The 16,080-nt window shown below is 48.6% G+C and overlaps 2 protein-coding genes across 4 annotated transcripts; one reads left to right on the plus strand and one right to left on the minus strand.

The window, feature by feature from the left end:
• Positions 1 to 7,559: 7,559 nt before the first annotated feature.
• On the plus strand, positions 7,560 to 13,017 carry EIF5A (eukaryotic translation initiation factor 5A). 3 transcript variants are annotated; one of them, XM_010596567.3, is made up of 6 exons: positions 7,560 to 7,654; positions 10,128 to 10,313; positions 11,578 to 11,682; positions 11,886 to 12,017; positions 12,120 to 12,193; positions 12,374 to 13,017. In XM_010596567.3, the coding sequence occupies exons 2-5, from the start codon at positions 10,149 to 10,151 to the stop codon at positions 12,180 to 12,182; spliced, it is 465 nt and encodes a 154-aa protein (XP_010594869.1). In that variant the 5' UTR covers positions 7,560 to 7,654; positions 10,128 to 10,148; the 3' UTR covers positions 12,183 to 12,193; positions 12,374 to 13,017. The 3 variants fall into 3 exon arrangements, with proteins under 3 accessions (XP_010594869.1, XP_064127779.1, XP_010594868.1); XM_064271709.1 differs by lacking the exon at positions 7,560 to 7,654 and adding an exon at positions 7,932 to 8,059; XM_010596566.2 differs by lacking the exon at positions 7,560 to 7,654 and adding an exon at positions 8,350 to 8,428.
• Positions 11,373 to 15,974, minus strand: GPS2 (G protein pathway suppressor 2). The gene is made up of 11 exons (XM_003416889.4): positions 15,909 to 15,974; positions 15,536 to 15,698; positions 15,043 to 15,152; positions 14,845 to 14,957; positions 14,652 to 14,731; positions 14,479 to 14,561; positions 14,121 to 14,274; positions 13,943 to 14,032; positions 13,766 to 13,845; positions 13,582 to 13,677; positions 11,373 to 13,392 (listed from the first exon to the last, which is right to left on the minus strand). The coding sequence occupies exons 2-11, from the start codon at positions 15,627 to 15,629 to the stop codon at positions 13,309 to 13,311; spliced, it is 984 nt and encodes a 327-aa protein (XP_003416937.2). The 5' UTR covers positions 15,630 to 15,698; positions 15,909 to 15,974; the 3' UTR covers positions 11,373 to 13,308.
• Between the last annotated feature and the right edge of the window lie 106 nt (positions 15,975 to 16,080).

Raw genomic sequence — 16,080 nt, forward strand, 5'->3', positions numbered from 1 at the left:
TAAAAAAGAAACTTCTTAATAGCATAAAAATATCCTCTTGATACAACTGGAGCCCTTACCCTTCAAGCTAAGGGAGGTGAAGTACAGAAAACAACTTGTTTGGTCCCTTCCCCGCCCTTCCCCCACCTTTTAACCTCATCTCCCTCATTCAGTTAATTACCAAGTGCCATCAGTTAGATCTCCAAGATGTCTCAGGTACTCATCTCTTCCTCCCCACCTCCCTACCCAGATCCAGGCCTTCATTCTCTTTCACTTGGACTACTCTTCCCTGGTCTCCTGCTTCCAGTACAGTTCCATTTTCACTTCTCTGTCACCCATTTCTCGTGTGAGCTTCTTGGAGCACAGCCACATCAGTGACTGGCATTGCCTGTTCCCTATAGAAAGAAAGGTCTTGCTCCTTTGCACAGATTCAAGATTCTGTGATCTCGCCCATGCCTCCCTTTCCCCCTTACCTTTCATTTGCACCTCTGCTCTCCATTGCCAGCCCTGACATGACTCTTTTCCTCTATTCGCTGAGCATATCTTCTTCCACACCTTTGTTCTCACTATTCCTTTTGTCTGGAATGCCCTTCATTCTTATTTCTGCCTTTTTTTTTCCCCCCCTAAATTCCACCATTTTTCAAGATCCAGTTATTAAAATGTTGCCTTCCTCCGAAAACCCTAGGCTAGACCCTCATTACTTGACATCTGGCCCACCATGGCAGCTTGTTAAGGGCCTTCTTACTTTGTCTCTTTCTCCTTCAGCCCATCCCTCACACCATTGCTGGACTACGTGAATATCACATCAGTTTGTATACATCGGGAGTCCCTGAGGGCTACAAATGGTTAACTCACTGTTAACCAATAGGTTGGAGGTTTGAGTCCACCCAGCGGCACCTTGGAAGAAAGGCCTGGTGATCGACCTCAGAAATATCAGCTATTGAAAACCCTGTGAGGCACAGCTCTACTTTGACACACATGGGGTGGCCATGAGTAAGAACAGAGTTGAGGGCAACTTGGTTTGGTTTTTTCATTTTGTATACAACAGACCACCCTTCCCTGTCAGTGGTCCCTATCAGTGTTGTGTTGGTAAATGTTTAACAACCAGTTCTGGGGAAGTAGGGGCTGATTTGCAACATCTGTCAATTTCCATGGCGTAAATACTTTCACCATGGCCGATTTCAAGCTACCAACAAGATGTCATTGAAAATGGAGTTGGTAAGAGATACACACAGTTAGTTGGTTCTTATAAACCTATGCAAGTAGCCTCCCCCATTCCATTGGTCCACATTAAAAACTTTTCACTGGTGCTCCCTAAAGTACTATTTGTACTATCTTTGCAACTCTTCTGTAAGTCTAAATTATTTCCAAAAAAAAAGTTTTTGAAAGTCTACCAGAATAGATATAGTCTTAGTCGGCAAACCTCTTTCTCAGCAAAACATGTGTGGCCTCTAAACTGTTACCTTCTGAGAAAGAAATGAGGAAATAATGAATGAGATTAATTGCTAATACATACATCATCCAAAGTCATTGAAAATCTATAGAAGGATAGCTGGAGAGCCTACCAAGAATATCTGAATTCTCGGAAACCAATGTCACAAAACAATACGTGTATTAATTGTTTAATGAGAAACTAATTTGCTCTGTAAACCTTTGTCTAATACCAAAAAAAAAAAAAACAACAATATGTGAATTCTCGAACAACCTCTTCTAACCTGAGACCAGAAGTACTAAATGGTGCCCAGCTACCAATACCAACCATTCTGACCAGGGACACAATCCAAAAAACCAAACCAAACCCAGTGCTGTTGAGTCGATTCCGACTCATAGCAACCCTATAGGACAGAGTAGAGCTGCCTCACAGAGTTTCCAAGGAGAATGTGGCGGATTCGAACTGCTGACCCTTTGGTTAGCAGCCGTAGCACTTAACCACTACAGCACCAGGGTTTCCTAGGGACACAGTGGAAGGTCCCAAATAGAATGGGAGAAAAATGGAGAACAAAGCTCAAATTCCTGAAAAAAGGTCAGACCTAATGGACTGGTAGAGACTAGAGGAACCTGAGAGACTATCACCCTAAGATACCTTTTGAATTTGGAATTGAAGCTATTTCTGCAGGTCACCTTTTAGCCAAATAGATTGGCTTATAAACAATGCCACCTGTTAGTAATGTGCTCCCTTAAACAATTAACTGTATGAGACCAAATGGTGACAGTTACTCAAAAGCAAAGAGGAAATGACAAGAAGGGGAAAGGAAGCTAGATCAATGGAAACAGAATAAACAATGGAAATAATGAGAATGCTGACACACTGTAAAAATCGTAACCAATGGCATGGAACAATTTGTGTAAAAATTGTTCAAAGGGAACCTAATTTGCTGTGTAAACTTCCACCTAAAACACAATAAAATATTATTAAAAAAAAAAAAAAAAAGAATATCTGAATTCTGGAAACCCTGGTGGCATAGTGGTTAAGTGCTACAGCTGCTAACCAAGAGGTTGGCAATTCAAATCCACCAGGCGCTTCTTGGAAACTCTGTGGGGCAGTTCTACTCTGTCCTATAGGGTCTCTATGAGTCAGAATCGACTCGACGGCAGTGGGTTTGGGTTTTTTGGTTTATCTGAATTCTAATCTTAGTGACCAAGAAGGTAGGAAAGGAATGTGAGTATCATTAAGACGAGATAGAATCTGATCAATTATATTTGAACTAGTTCTCAAGAAAGAAACTTCTATATGAACAGAGGAAGAATGCTTAGCATGCAAAACAGAAAAGAAAGCTAAACGGAGATTCTTTTTGTGTGTGTGTGTGTGCCTTAGGTGAAAGTTTACAGCTCAAGTTACTTTTCTCATACAAAAATTTATACATGTGACCCTACTTGCTCCCCATATAATGTGACTGTACATTCCTCCTTTCCACCCCGAATTTCCTGTGCCCATTCAACTGGCTCCTATCCATTTCTGCCTTCTCACCTCACCTCCGGAGAGGAACTGCCCACTTAGTCTCTTGTATCTACTTGAACTAACAAGCACACTCTTCATGAGTATCACTTTATGTCTTACAGACCAGTCTATTCTTTGTCTGAAGAATTGACTGCAGGAACAGTATTAGTTCTGGGTTAACAGAAAGTCCGGGAGCCATGCCTTCTGGGGTTCCTCCAGTCAAAGAGAGATTCTTAACTAGTGTTCAGGGGAGTCATGATCCAGTATCATTAATGTTCTAGTGTTGTTCTTGAAGGGGACAGACAGGCCTCTTCTTACCCTGAAGACAAATGCACCATGCTCTTAGAACTCTATGGTACTAGTAACAAAGCAGGTGCAACTAATTCTCCTTATTGATTCCAAGGATCCGTGCCTGGATTTTCTCTTGCAAGTTATATTTTCTTTTAAAAAGAGTGGACAGACTGACCAGCCAACACAGATGTTCCGGTGCCCTTGACCATTTCACTATTTACAAATGGATAAGTTGATATCTCCATTTCTTTGTCAATCTATCATGAATATGGCTAGCTTGAATCAGGTGTACCTTTATTCAGCATTCAACTAATATTTACAGTGTACCAAGTATTTGCCAGGCACAGTTCTAGGAGCTGGGGATACAATAGTAAACGAAACAGACATAGTTCCTGTCCTTATATAAAAAAAAAAAAAAAGTTACATTTTAATGGAGAAGACTGGACATTGATAAAATAATTAAATAAGTGAATATAATGACCTGATAACTGCTCTAATGTTTGCTATGAAAACATATAACATGAGAAGTTGACTGAGTCTGGTAGGTCAGGAGAGGCTCGGCAAAATAAAATGTTGGAGCTTATAAAGCTGAGGACTCTAGCCTGGACTGTGTCGATCTCATAGATGCAATGCCACTGGTGGATGGGCTTCCCAGGTGGTGATCTTCTCATTATCTACAGTATTTGCCCTTATCTTCCTCTGAGTATGCCTTAGTCTTCTGTCAGGATTATTTGTGCCTCTCCTGTTTTGAATGGAAGCTCTTGAGGGCTGTGATTACTCAGCCCTTTTTTGCAATCACAGAGCTTGTGCCTTAGCCTTAGCTCAGCTAGGACACTTCATGAATGTCCGAGAGGAATGAACTAATTAAGTTCATTCACATTATGCATGGTATGTACTGTCATACAAAGATGACAATTTTTTTTATGTTTATTGTTATAAAAATATATATAACATACATCAATTGGTCCCATCCCACTCGGAGCAATGGAGAATGAAGAAAACCAAAGACACAAGGAAAATACTAGACCAAAGGACTAAAGCACCAAATGAACCAGAGGCTCCACCAGCCTGAGACCAGAAGAACTAGATGGTGCCCGGCTACCACCAATGACCACCCTGATGGAGAACACACAGACAGTCCCAGACAGAGCAGGAGAAAAATGTAGAACAGAACTCAAATTCACAAAAAAGAATAGATTCAATGGTCTGACAGAGACTGAGGAACCTCCGAAACTATGGCCTCCAGATGCACTGTTAATCCAGAACTGAAACCATTTCTAAAGCCCACTCTTTAGACAAAGATTAGACAGGATTATAAAACAAGAAATAATTAATTTATATTTAAATCGTTTTCCTCAATGTTTGTCATAAAGGTGTTGGGGAAAAAAAAAGAGCTCAAGAGTTTACAACCATATCAGCCTATAATTTGTCAAGTAGTACTATGAATTAAAATGCCTAATGTTCATGCCTAGCCCTGGTGGTGGACTGGTTAAGAACTTGGCTGCTAATCAAAAGGTTGGAATCCATCAGACATTTGCTGGAAACCCTACAGGGCAGCTCTACTCTGTCCTATAGGGTTGCTATGAGTTGGAATTGACTCAATGGCAATGGGTAAGTGGTTATGTATCATTGTGTTTTATTTTAAGAGTAATAACATTTCATTTTCATCATTCTAATCTATTTCATCAAACTGTCTCATGAAAAATCAAGAGATGTTGTAAGAAGAGTGTCTGAGTAAGTATTGTTTTAGTTGGCTATATTTGGCACCTGAACCTGTATGTGATTGCTGTCCATGGCATTAGAGCAATAAGTATAATTTGATTTTTTTAATTCTATAATCTACTTTTGATATGTTTCTGGAGTTTAACAGCTCCTTTTCAAAGTTAAAGAAAAATATCATCCCAGATAGAGTGGGGGAAAAATGTAGAACAGAATTCAAATTCACGAAAAAAGACCAGACTTACTGGTCTGATAGAGACTGGTGGAACTCCTGAGACTGTGGCCCCCAGACTCTGCTAACTCAGAACTGAAACTGTTCCCAAAGTTCACTTTTCAGACAAAGGTTAGACAGGCCTATAAAACAAAAAAATAACACACGTGAGGAATGTGCTTCTTAGTTCAATCAGACATACGAGATCAAATGGGCAACTCCTGTCCAAAGGGAGACAAGAAGGCAGAAAGCGACTGGGCGAATGGGCACAGGGAACCCTGGGTGGAAAGGGGGAGTGTGCTATCACATTGTGGGGAGCGAAACCAATGTCGCAAAACTATATGTGTATAAATTTTTGAATGAGGAATCAACTTGAGCTGTAAACTTTCCCGTAAACCATCATAAGAAAAAAATACTAAAGCGAGGATACATATAAAATCTGTATATATACACGTATATAATACAACATTTGCCAATGCAACCTTTTTCAGGTGTACAATTTAGTCATATCAACTACATTAATTATTTTCTGCAACCACTTCCCGTTATCTTTGCCAAATATCCCATTACCGTAAACACTCACTGCTTATGAGTTATAATTTTGTTATATTTTTGTAACAAACCCAAACCTGTTGCCATCGAGTCAATTCCGAAGCACAGTGACCGTATAGGACAGAGGAGAACTGCCCCATGCAGTTTCCAAGGAGTGCCTGGTGGATTCGAACTGCCAACCTTTTGGTTAGCAGCTGTAGATCTTAACCACTACGCCACCAGGGTTTCCTCCTAAATAATGGACGATATATATGTATATTTTTTAATAACAGCTTTATTGAGATATAATTCACATAAAAAATATTGAGATATAATTCACAAATTTAAAGTGTACAGTTCAGGAGTTTTTAATATATTCACCAAGTTCAACATTTTCATCACCCCAGAAAGAACCCCCACCACTGACAGTCACTCCCCATTTCCCTTCAACCCCTTAGCCCTAGGCAACAACTAATCTACTGTGTCCCTATGGATTTCCTGTTCTGGACATTTCATATAAATGAAATTCTACTATGTCTTTTGTGATTGGCTTCTTTTCTTAGCATAATGCTTTCAAGGTTTATCCATGTTGCAGCATGTATCAGTACTTCATTTCTTTTTATTGCTGAATAATATTCCACTGGATGGATATACCACATTTCCTTATCCGTTCATCAGTTGATGGACATTTGAGTTTCTACCGTTTGGCTATTATGAATAATGCTTCCATGAACATTAAGGTACAAGTTTTTGGTGGACATACGCCTTCATTTCTCTTGGATATATACCTAGGAGTGGAATTGCTCGATCATGTGCATTGGACCTTTAAACAATGCATCCAAAGAAGTTATTTACAAATGAAAGGGCAGGGATTTCAGAAGACTGAATGGAAGGAACTGAGGGTGAAAGTGTAATGCATTACACAAAGACAGTAACTCAGGTTAGTCTTTGCAGTTCACCCTATATCATCTCACAGGATTGTTTCAATATCCTGGTGAGTAGAGAAGATCAGACATCATTATTATCTTCGTTTTATGGAGAGGAACCTAAGGAAGAGCGATTTGAATTTCTCAAAGTCACACAGAAAACAAGAACCAGATTAAGAGTTTTGAATTCCAAGCTCAGATCTTTGGCTATCTCGTCCCACAGTCCTGTGGTCCACTTAGCTTATTGGAGCAAACAAAGTAGCCATGGAGGTACTGTTAGAAACCTAGGAACTGGAGGGGAAAAGAGTAGTTTCAGGAAAAGCAGCTTTCTTCAACTGGATGAGGGCCAAAGAAATACAACTCCGGAGATAACTCGTTTCCAGCTTCCTGGTCATCTTCTCTGACTTACAGCACGTCAGTGGATTTTAACATTCCGCTCTTATGTATAGACAACTTTTTCTAAGGGTGCTTGTAGACAGTTTATTTTGGACACCGCAGAGCATACAAATGCTATGTAAATGATATGTAAATCTTTTTATTTAGATTCAGGAGTGGAACCGACCCTAACGAAGCCATAGGGACCAATACGGACCGTGGTTTAAACAAGATGGTGGCTGGGACTGGACCGCTCTATCTTTCTAGGTGAAACTCTATGGCACAACAGTGGCGTACAGTTTAAAGAAGTGAAGCTGACACGGGAGGTAACCTGACCATACAAGCGCGCTAGGAAGAGAAAGGCAGAGATTCGCTCGGGCTTGTGTGGGTCTGGAAGCCCCGGGTTTCGAGACAATAGGACCTCTCCACACTGCAAGCTTTTTGAAACGTGAGCTTCGTACAAGCCCGGCGAAAGCTGAGGTGGGGCGTTCCCTAAGACGCATGCGTTCTAGAAGAGACCAGCGATACAGTGGCGTGGTCTTTTCAACGTGCGGCGTACAGAAGACGTCTGAGGTGGAAGGGGCGTTTAGGATTCCCAGTACGCATGCGCCTTGAGGCCGAGGCGTTTCCTACAGAGGGTGTGGAGTGCAGGGCTCTTTATTGCGCAGGCGCAAGGACTGTCCGGTAAGGCTAGGGATCTATCAGAGGGAGAGAAAAAGAGGGTGAAGGGATTAAAAAACCGGGAACGCATGCGCGTTGCTGACTGGTCAGGAGAGTTTAGGACTTCTGAGGGGCGGGGTCACGTGTGCGCGTCATTGGTTGGGTAGGTGGAAGGGAGGGTGGAGCGGGGAAGGGGCCTATGCGCTTGCGCAGTGCGTGGGTGGAGGGCGGAGAAGACAGATAGCACGCTTGCGCGGCTGTCATAGGGCTGCTTGGTTGGTCAGTGGGGAGTCGGCGCCTGCGTACTAAGACCCGTGTGCAGCAGCGGCGGCGGCGGTAGAGGCGGCGGCGGCGGCGGCGGCAGCGGGCTCGGAGGCAGCGGTTGGGCTCGCGGCGAGCGGACGAGTCGAGTCAGTGCGTTCGCGCGAGGTGAGAGCAGACTGGGCGCGCGTGCGCGGAACCTTGTCTTGGGTCTGGGAGGAGAGATGGAACTACGCGGGGGTCGGGGAGGGGGCAGAGTGAAGCGGCGGCCTCCGCCGCACGGGGTTCGGTGTGGGAGCGGCGCGAGGTGCGGGGAAATGCGGGCGTGCTCCCTGGTTGGCGCGCGGGGTGGCGGTTGGGGCCGGCCGGGTGACGTTGGAGCGACGCAGGGCGGGGGACGGCGAGCCGCGAGGCCGCCACGCGGGAGAGGCCGCCAGGCGGCCACGCCGGGGCGAGGGCCGGAGCCGGAGCCAGATCGGCCCGTCGGGACAAGGGTACCTGGACCGTTGAGCACCGGGCGCCGCGCGGACACGTGAGGTGGGGGAGGGGACGACTCGGTGAGAGGGCATGTGGGGGGGCTGGCGGCCGCCGAGGGGGAGGGGAGGCGGCGTGGCTCCGGGCCTGGCTGCGGCCTTTGAAGAGGGGGCGGCCGCGGCACCGGAAGTGCCCCCCATGGGCGGCTGCCCTCGGGGTCGGAGGCCACATGGCCGAATGTGGACGGGGGCCGCATGGCAGCGCAGGGACCCCTCCCCTCCCCCAGGTCCTGGCCACCGGAAGCCCCGGGCGGGCACATGGTGGGCGGGAGCCGGCAACCCCCGGTGCGGGGAGGCTTGGGCCTCGCGGGTGTCTAAAGGAGCCTGGAATTGGGGGGAGTGGGAGCCGCTCGAGGCCCGCGTCCTGACAGCCCTGAAGAGCGCGCTGCGGGCATATGTTAGCGCTCCCCCACTTCACCGGCCTTTGGAAGCTTTTCTCCCGCTCCTCATGTGAAGTGAGGCGTCCGGCCAGGTGTAAGTGGCACTCTGAGCTGGGAGGCTGGAGAAGTGGGGAAACCGAGGGCGACTGAACGGTCGCCCAACTTTACTCGGCAAGTCTGGATAGCGCCTTCAGGCCCCGGCCAGAGGAGTTCCTCACCGTGATAGGCGCTCTTCACCTTGTCACTGTCTTTTCCGTTGTGACAAATTTGAGAGTTCCTCGGTTTTAAGAGTCTTTAACTCATGTAGCCTGGTATAATTTCTGCTACCAACTTTTTGCTTTCATTTTATTGTTGTTCATCGCCCCCCATATCTCCACTTTCTACTGACTGCACAGGCCAGGCCTGAAAAGCCGACAGGACCAATGCATCCTGGGAAAAGTGGGAGGGCCCTCGAGGAGAGGCTGGGTGCCTGGGTTCTCTTCGGGAACCGAGATCGTTGTGTTTGGCAGGAGGATTGGTTAGGAAACAACTTTCCTTTCTCCCTCTCAGCCGCATCTGCAAATGCGTGTTGGGGAGGCGGGAATCCCCCAAAGAGGCCTTGTGGTTTCCTGTACCAGTGACTAGGTTGTGTGTGGATGGTGGAGGGGGGGTGGTAACAGACGGGTGGGGCCCTGTCCTCCGTTCTCCACCCCCCCCATTAGCCCCGCCCTTTTGCTGGCTCATAGCTGCTCACCTAATTATAGCCCTGGATATGTGTGTGGAAGGAGCCCTGGTGATGCAGTGGTTAAAGCACTCGACTGCTAACCTAACCGAAAGGTTGGCAGTTCGAACCCACTGGGCGCTCCTCGGGAGAAAGATCTGGCAGTCTGCTTACATAAAGATCTACAGCCTTGGAAACCCTATAAGGCAGTTCTACTCTGTTCTGTAGGGTCGTTGTGAGTCTGATTAGACTCCACCGTGGTGGGTTTGGTTTGGTATGTGTGTGGGAGAAGGGTGGGTGGTTTCAGCAACACCTAAGTCCTCCCTCTCCCAGGAATTCAGCCTTTGCCCATCCCTGAGATTTGGTATTCCAACTCCTTAGATCCTTTCTATCCCAAGCCACTATAGGTGGATCCAGCTATCCAGCCCTCCATGTGTACAGTAGTTTTTAGGTATCTGTGATTCCAATCAGTATTTAATGCAGAAACTTAGACCTGATTTTAGGTGGGTATGGTAATAAAGCCTTAGGGGAAAATGGAGCAGTGTTTCCACATAGGAGTGGGATAGATTGAAGGTCCTGTTACCCTTCATCTTTACTGACCCCAGTTCTTTTCTTGATTCCAGTTGGAATCGAAGCCTCTTAAAATGGCAGATGATTTGGACTTCGAAACAGGAGATGCAGGGGCCTCAGCCACCTTCCCAATGCAGTGCTCAGCATTACGTAAGAATGGCTTTGTGGTGCTCAAAGGCCGGCCATGTAAGATCGTCGAGATGTCTACTTCCAAGACTGGCAAGCATGGCCACGCCAAGGTTAGAATTTCACTTCTCCACATTTGCCTTCCCCACAACTTCAGTGTCCATGGGGCTTCCAGTAACAAGCTGTCGACAGTCCTGGCCCTGTACCTCCTTTTGCACCTGTCCAGTTCTTCTTTTTCCACATTCAGTCCTTATGTTTGTTCAGACTATATTTGTTCCCCAAGTTTTCGGCCTTTCCCATGCTGATATCTCTGTGCCTACATCATTTTCTGGTAATCCTTTTTCTTTCTTCATTTTCGTACTAGTATGCCAGCTGCTCTTCTTGACCGTTTTTGCCTCTATTTGGTTGGTCCTCCTTATTTCTGGTTTCCTGGCTTTCAGTTTTTCTGTTTGTCTCTTCCTTGGAGTCTTTATTGGTGCTGTTTTCATAACTTTGCCCCCAGTTTTTCTAGTCCTAACACAGAATGCAGCCTTCCTCTAGAGGGGCTCCAGTGTACCTCTGAGCCTCCACGTCACCTTGCTGCCCCATTCCCTAAATCCAGCTTTCCCTTTAGACCTCTTATTGGGTAACTGTCTCTGCTAGCCCCCTCTTCTTGAGTTCCTTGCCTTCACTTTGCTTTCTTGGTTCTTAACATTCTTGCCCGTGTTTCTCTTAAGCCCTCAGGCTTTTTCTTCCTGTCAAGAGGCTATCCCAACCTGGGTTATCCTTGTTGCGTTTCTTGTTGTTCTGTTCCCTAATCACTGTTTTTCCATCTTGTGTTGACTTAACATTCATTCTGTAATACTTCCTGATGTCTAAATTCTCTGCGTGCTGCATTCTGGTTTGTTTTTTTCCTAATTGCATAATTTGAGTCTTTTTTCCCTATCCTGCTCCCCTCTTGCCTTTTCTTTTTTTTTTTTTTTGGTCTTTCTTCGGTTCCTTCTCTTCTCTGTTCCTTATTTCCCACATTTTCATCTCCTTAGGCTGGTGTCCAGAAAATCCTTTCCTTTTACCTAGACTCCTCCCACTTCCCTGGACCCTTAGCACCTTGTCTAAATCTTGATAATTAAAGGTAACTTCATTTTTTTTAAGCTTGCCTGTCAATTTCCCTTGTATTGTCAACCCCAATCTCAATGGTGGGATTTTTTCCCTCAGGTTTTTTTTTTTTTTTTTTTTAGAGGCTTTAGTATTTCTTTCCTGAATTGGTTCAATTCCAGTTCCCCGTATCTTTGCCCTAACATCCTAGTTTGCCTTTCCTCACCAGCCTGGAACACTGAGTCTATTTCCTCTAGCCTAGAGTTAGTTCGGGTTTTTCTTTGATGTGATACATACATACAGGTTCACCTGGTTGGTATTGACATCTTTACTGGGAAGAAATATGAAGATATCTGCCCCTCAACTCATAATATGGATGTCCCCAACATCAAAAGGAATGACTTCCAGGTATGTAGATGGTCTGGGAGAGCCTGGGTTAGTGGTTTATGAGGCGGGGGGCGGGGACGACCAGAGCTGCTTGTAGGAGAGGAGGGAAATGACAGGAAGGATATTTGGTATTAGCTATTCGCTGCCACCCCAGTTTGCCCATGGAGGCTTTGTCTTCAGACTACTTGGAGCTGTCTTCAGCTTCCTTCCCTATCTGCTCCTAGCTGATTGGCATCCAGGATGGGTACCTATCACTGCTCCAGGACAGTGGAGAGGTGCGGGAGGACCTTCGTCTGCCTGAGGGAGACCTCGGCAAGGAGATCGAGCAGAAGTATGACTGTGGAGAAGAGATCCTGGTATGGCGCACCCCTTCTCCCTTTCCTTTATGCCCACCTTTGCTCATTTTGCTTCTTTCTGAGCTTGGGTATCTGCTCAGTGGTCCTCTCTTGCTTCCTCAGATCACAGTGCTGTCTGCCATGACAGAGGAGGCAGCTGTTGCAATCAAGGCCATGGCAAAATAACTGGCTCCCAGGTAAGCAGGTGTGACGGCCTCTCCCCACCAGCACTTTGTTACCCCCATCAGACAAAGAGTTTCACTGCTCTTAATGGCCCAAGGCTTACTGTCTGCCCCCAGAATGGTCCTGCCCTCCCCACCTTGTCTCCTGTGTTGAAGGTGTTGTACTGTCTTACCTGGTTTCTCTCTCCTACCCAGGGTGGCGGTGGTGGCAGCAGTGATTCTGGAGCCTACAGAGGCCCCCTCCCCCAGCCTGGCCCAGCTCTGGCCTGGCCCTTGGCTGGACTCCTATACAATTTATTTGATGTTTTATTTTGGTTTCTCCCCCCAATCTGTCGGGGACTCCCCTGCCCTTCACCCCGCTCCCTTGGCCAGGAGCAAGCAATGGCCTTGGTGAGGCTGCCCTTCTCTTCTCCCCTCGTACTACAGCTCTGTTGGGGGAGAAGGGGTGGGTGCTGCTTGTGGTTTAGTTTTTTTTGTTCCTGTTTTTTTTGTTTTTTTTGTTTTTTTAATTCAATCTGCAATCAGAATGCTGTGGATTCTGGCAAATGGTCCTCTCAGCCTTTCCCTCACTCATTCCTGGTCTGGTCCCCTGTTCTCCATAGTCCTTTGCCCTTTCCCCTGAAACACCAGCCCCACAGACTGGGGACCAGTCCCTTCCCCTGCCTGTATCTCTCTCCAAGCCCCTTTAGATGGGGAGGGAAGAGGAAGAGAGGGGAGGGGCCTGCTCCCTCCTCAGGCATCTGGGAGGGCCCTGCCCCACGGGCTTCACCCTTCCCTGCGGGCCCTCTCCCCGACACATTTGTTAAAATCAAACCTGAATAAAACAAGTTTAATATGAAGTCCCTAACTCAGTTACTTCTTCGGGGATTTGAGGCAAATGGGTATTTGCTGTCTGGAAGCCAGAAATTGATTCAATTTGCCACTGACTTAACTGTGTACCAATGACTTGCTCAGGACCTGACCAGCCAGGTGCCCCTCCACCCCCAGGCAGCTGCCTGTTCTAGACAGCTGGGTTGGAGGCAACACAAACAGCAGCAGCCAGGCGCAGTGGCAGGTAGATTTTATTGGTCTGGGACACATGGAAGGGAGCCCTCACCCGTGGTGGGGGTGAGGCTGAAGATAGAATCTGGTCACTTGTGGTAGAAACGTGGGTTCTGGCTGTGCTGGATGAAAGGAAGTCGAGGCCCAGGTTGGCTGGTGGCTGCGAAGCCCGACTGGTAGTGGTAATGACATGAGGACTTTCGTCAGTGTGCATACTCTCCCATGTTCCACTTCAATAACCTTACTGGTATCCACCCTCAAAAAGAAAGGGAAAACTGGGGGGGGGGGGGGGGGGGCACCACCTGTCCTACCCAGTCCAGTCTTCCTGGTAGCGATTCTGACCATTTGATTACCATCCTCACCTTTCCTGCTGGCTGCATCTGCACAGGAAGCTGGGGGGAGGCAAGGAGTCCAGGGGCTGGGTGCAGAGCCTGGGGGTGCATGGGGCGCAGGGAGGACTAGGAAAGAACAAAGTTGGGTCCTGAGGCAGCCTGGGCCTCTCCTTGGCATAGTCCTTACCCTGGCCTCCCATGGTTCCACACTTACTGAGTCAGAGAAGCCAGTCTGCTGGTTAGCATGTTCCATCTGCTTTTGCAAGGACAGGGCACCCCCAGGTTGGAGAAACCCTAAAGGGGTTTGTGAAACGAACAGAAGAGGATGAAAATAGGACAGGGAGGAAGAGAAGACTCATGGAGCTGGGTCTCCTGTATGGGGTGTTATCACCTGTCTGGGTGGGCTGAAAGTGGCCGTGCACGGCATAGGGCTGTGGCTGTGGCTGAGACAGGTACTGTACTGCAGGAAACGCTGAAGGTGCTGAGAAAAGCAGGCACGGCCATTAAAACCTCCTTTTATTCCATTTATAACGGTCCTCCCTCTGGGCCTCCCTCTTCCCACCACTCACCTCTAAGCTGCTGACTGGGACTATAGGCTGGCTGTGTGGGCCCATAATGAGGTGGGGGCTGAGCAGTCCCATAGGCACCTCCTGGGCTGCTTTGGAATTGCCCATGCTCTGGTGTCCCTGCAAAAGCAGCTGCTGAGCCCACGTAGTGTCGGGTCTAAAGAGGGAGGGTGAGAACTCACTGCCCGTCAACCCCTTGAAAGCAGACGCTCTGACTTGCACATATCTCTCTAGGTCCTATTTCCCCCCACAGCGCTTAATACGTTCATGATTCCAATACTGGTAGTGCAGATACACAGGTCTGGCTGAAAGAAGCAACAGGGAAAAGTAATGGCTACACACCCAACCCTACCCCACTCACAGTAAGCACTTGCGGTCCAAACATCTGTTTGGCTCTGTCAGCTGCCATGAGGGTACCTGGGCGATTGTGTCCTCCAGGGCTCCCTAGAAAGGGATAGGTGCTTCGTGATGCTGCAATGGGAGGCTGCGCCCTCAGGAGGGCTCATTCTGTCCCATGGCTTTTTTTGTCCTCACCCTGCATGCTGAGGAGGTGCGTTCCCGTATGAACAGTCAGGCTCTGCTGATACGCAGCTGATGTTAGAGTGGTCAGGTCGCTGGAGTGAAAGGAAGGTCAAAGTCAAGGACAAGTTCCCCGTTAAACTGATCTTTGGTTACCTGACCCAGTTCCATTTTTGTCCCAATTTTATTTTCAGCTATCAGAACCCACCTCTGCTCCTTTCGTCTCCGTTTTTCTTCCTCATGTAAGACCTTCTTGAGCTGCAGGAAAAGCTGGTGCTTCTCTTCCTGTAGGGCCAAAAGCTTCTCCTGCAACTTCAGAATCTGGAAGTGGAGGATAGAGAAGATGATGAAGGCAGGAAAGCCAAGACAAGAATGCAGAGCTGGGAGGGACCGAGGAACTGCTTACTTGTTCCTTAGTCTCCTCTAGTGACATTCTCTCTTCCATCTCCTTCTTCTTCCGCCTCTCCTGCTCTTCCTTCATCTTCTGTTCCATCATCTTGTCCACCTCTTCTTCCTCTGGAGGAAAAGTAGAGCAGAATAGGAGAAGTGGCAGGGTGATTAAAATAGGAAAAAGGTAGACAGTAAGAGCCAGCAGAATTAGGTTATCCCAGCGCTACGGTATGCCCTAAGTAATAGCGCTTTCCCCCTTGAGGGCACAGGTTTCCCCATCGCTGCAACAGAGGACAGGGAGAGGGAGACGAAGGTTTTATTAGGTGCTCTCCAAGGTCCTTCCCGGCTCAAGAGTTCTGGAGCACAGACCCGGCCTCTGGACACAGCGGGGCTGCGCATCCCTCCTCCAGCCCCGGCGCCGGCACCCGGGGCTGCGCGTGGGTGAAGTCGGCCCCGGGCTGGTGGTGTCTCCCCGGCCCGTGGGCCCGCCCGCTCTAGCCCCAGCTCACCCTGCCGCTTGCGCTCCCGCTCCATCATGATGTGCCGGTGCAGCGCCCTGGCCATGGCGTTGGAAAGCTTGGGGCGCTCCAGGAGCGCGGGCATGGTGCCGCCGGGGACGCTCGGGCCGTGGGCGCCCGGCTCTGTCACTGACTGCCAGACCTCGGACGGGGCCTGCGGGGAGGCGGGCGCTCAGGGGACCGCGCCCGGCCGAGGGGAAGCCCGCCCGGCCGCCGGCCGCCCGCCGCCCCGGTCACGTGTCCCCGGCGCCTAGCCGGCCCGGCCGCAGCCACGGCTCGGCCGCGTGCCCGGGCGACGCCAGGGGTTCCAGCCTCGGCGCTCCCGCCCCCTGCTCGCCGGCCCCGGGCCCCCGCCCCTCCCTACCCGCCTGCTCTGCGCTTTCTCCGCGGCCTCCTGAACGCCTCAGCCGCGCACGTCACATCCGGCGACTAGGGCTAGTTCTTCCGGAGTCAAGGGCGCCGCCGGCCGTGCGGCTGGGGAGGAGAACGGGCGGAGACGCCGAACGACGGGTGCCCGTGGCGTCCAAACCCTCCCT

The sequence above is a fragment of the Loxodonta africana genome, chromosome 18 (genome assembly GCF_030014295.1).
Source record: "Loxodonta africana isolate mLoxAfr1 chromosome 18, mLoxAfr1.hap2, whole genome shotgun sequence".
NCBI classification, from domain to species: Eukaryota; Metazoa; Chordata; class Mammalia; order Proboscidea; family Elephantidae; genus Loxodonta; species Loxodonta africana.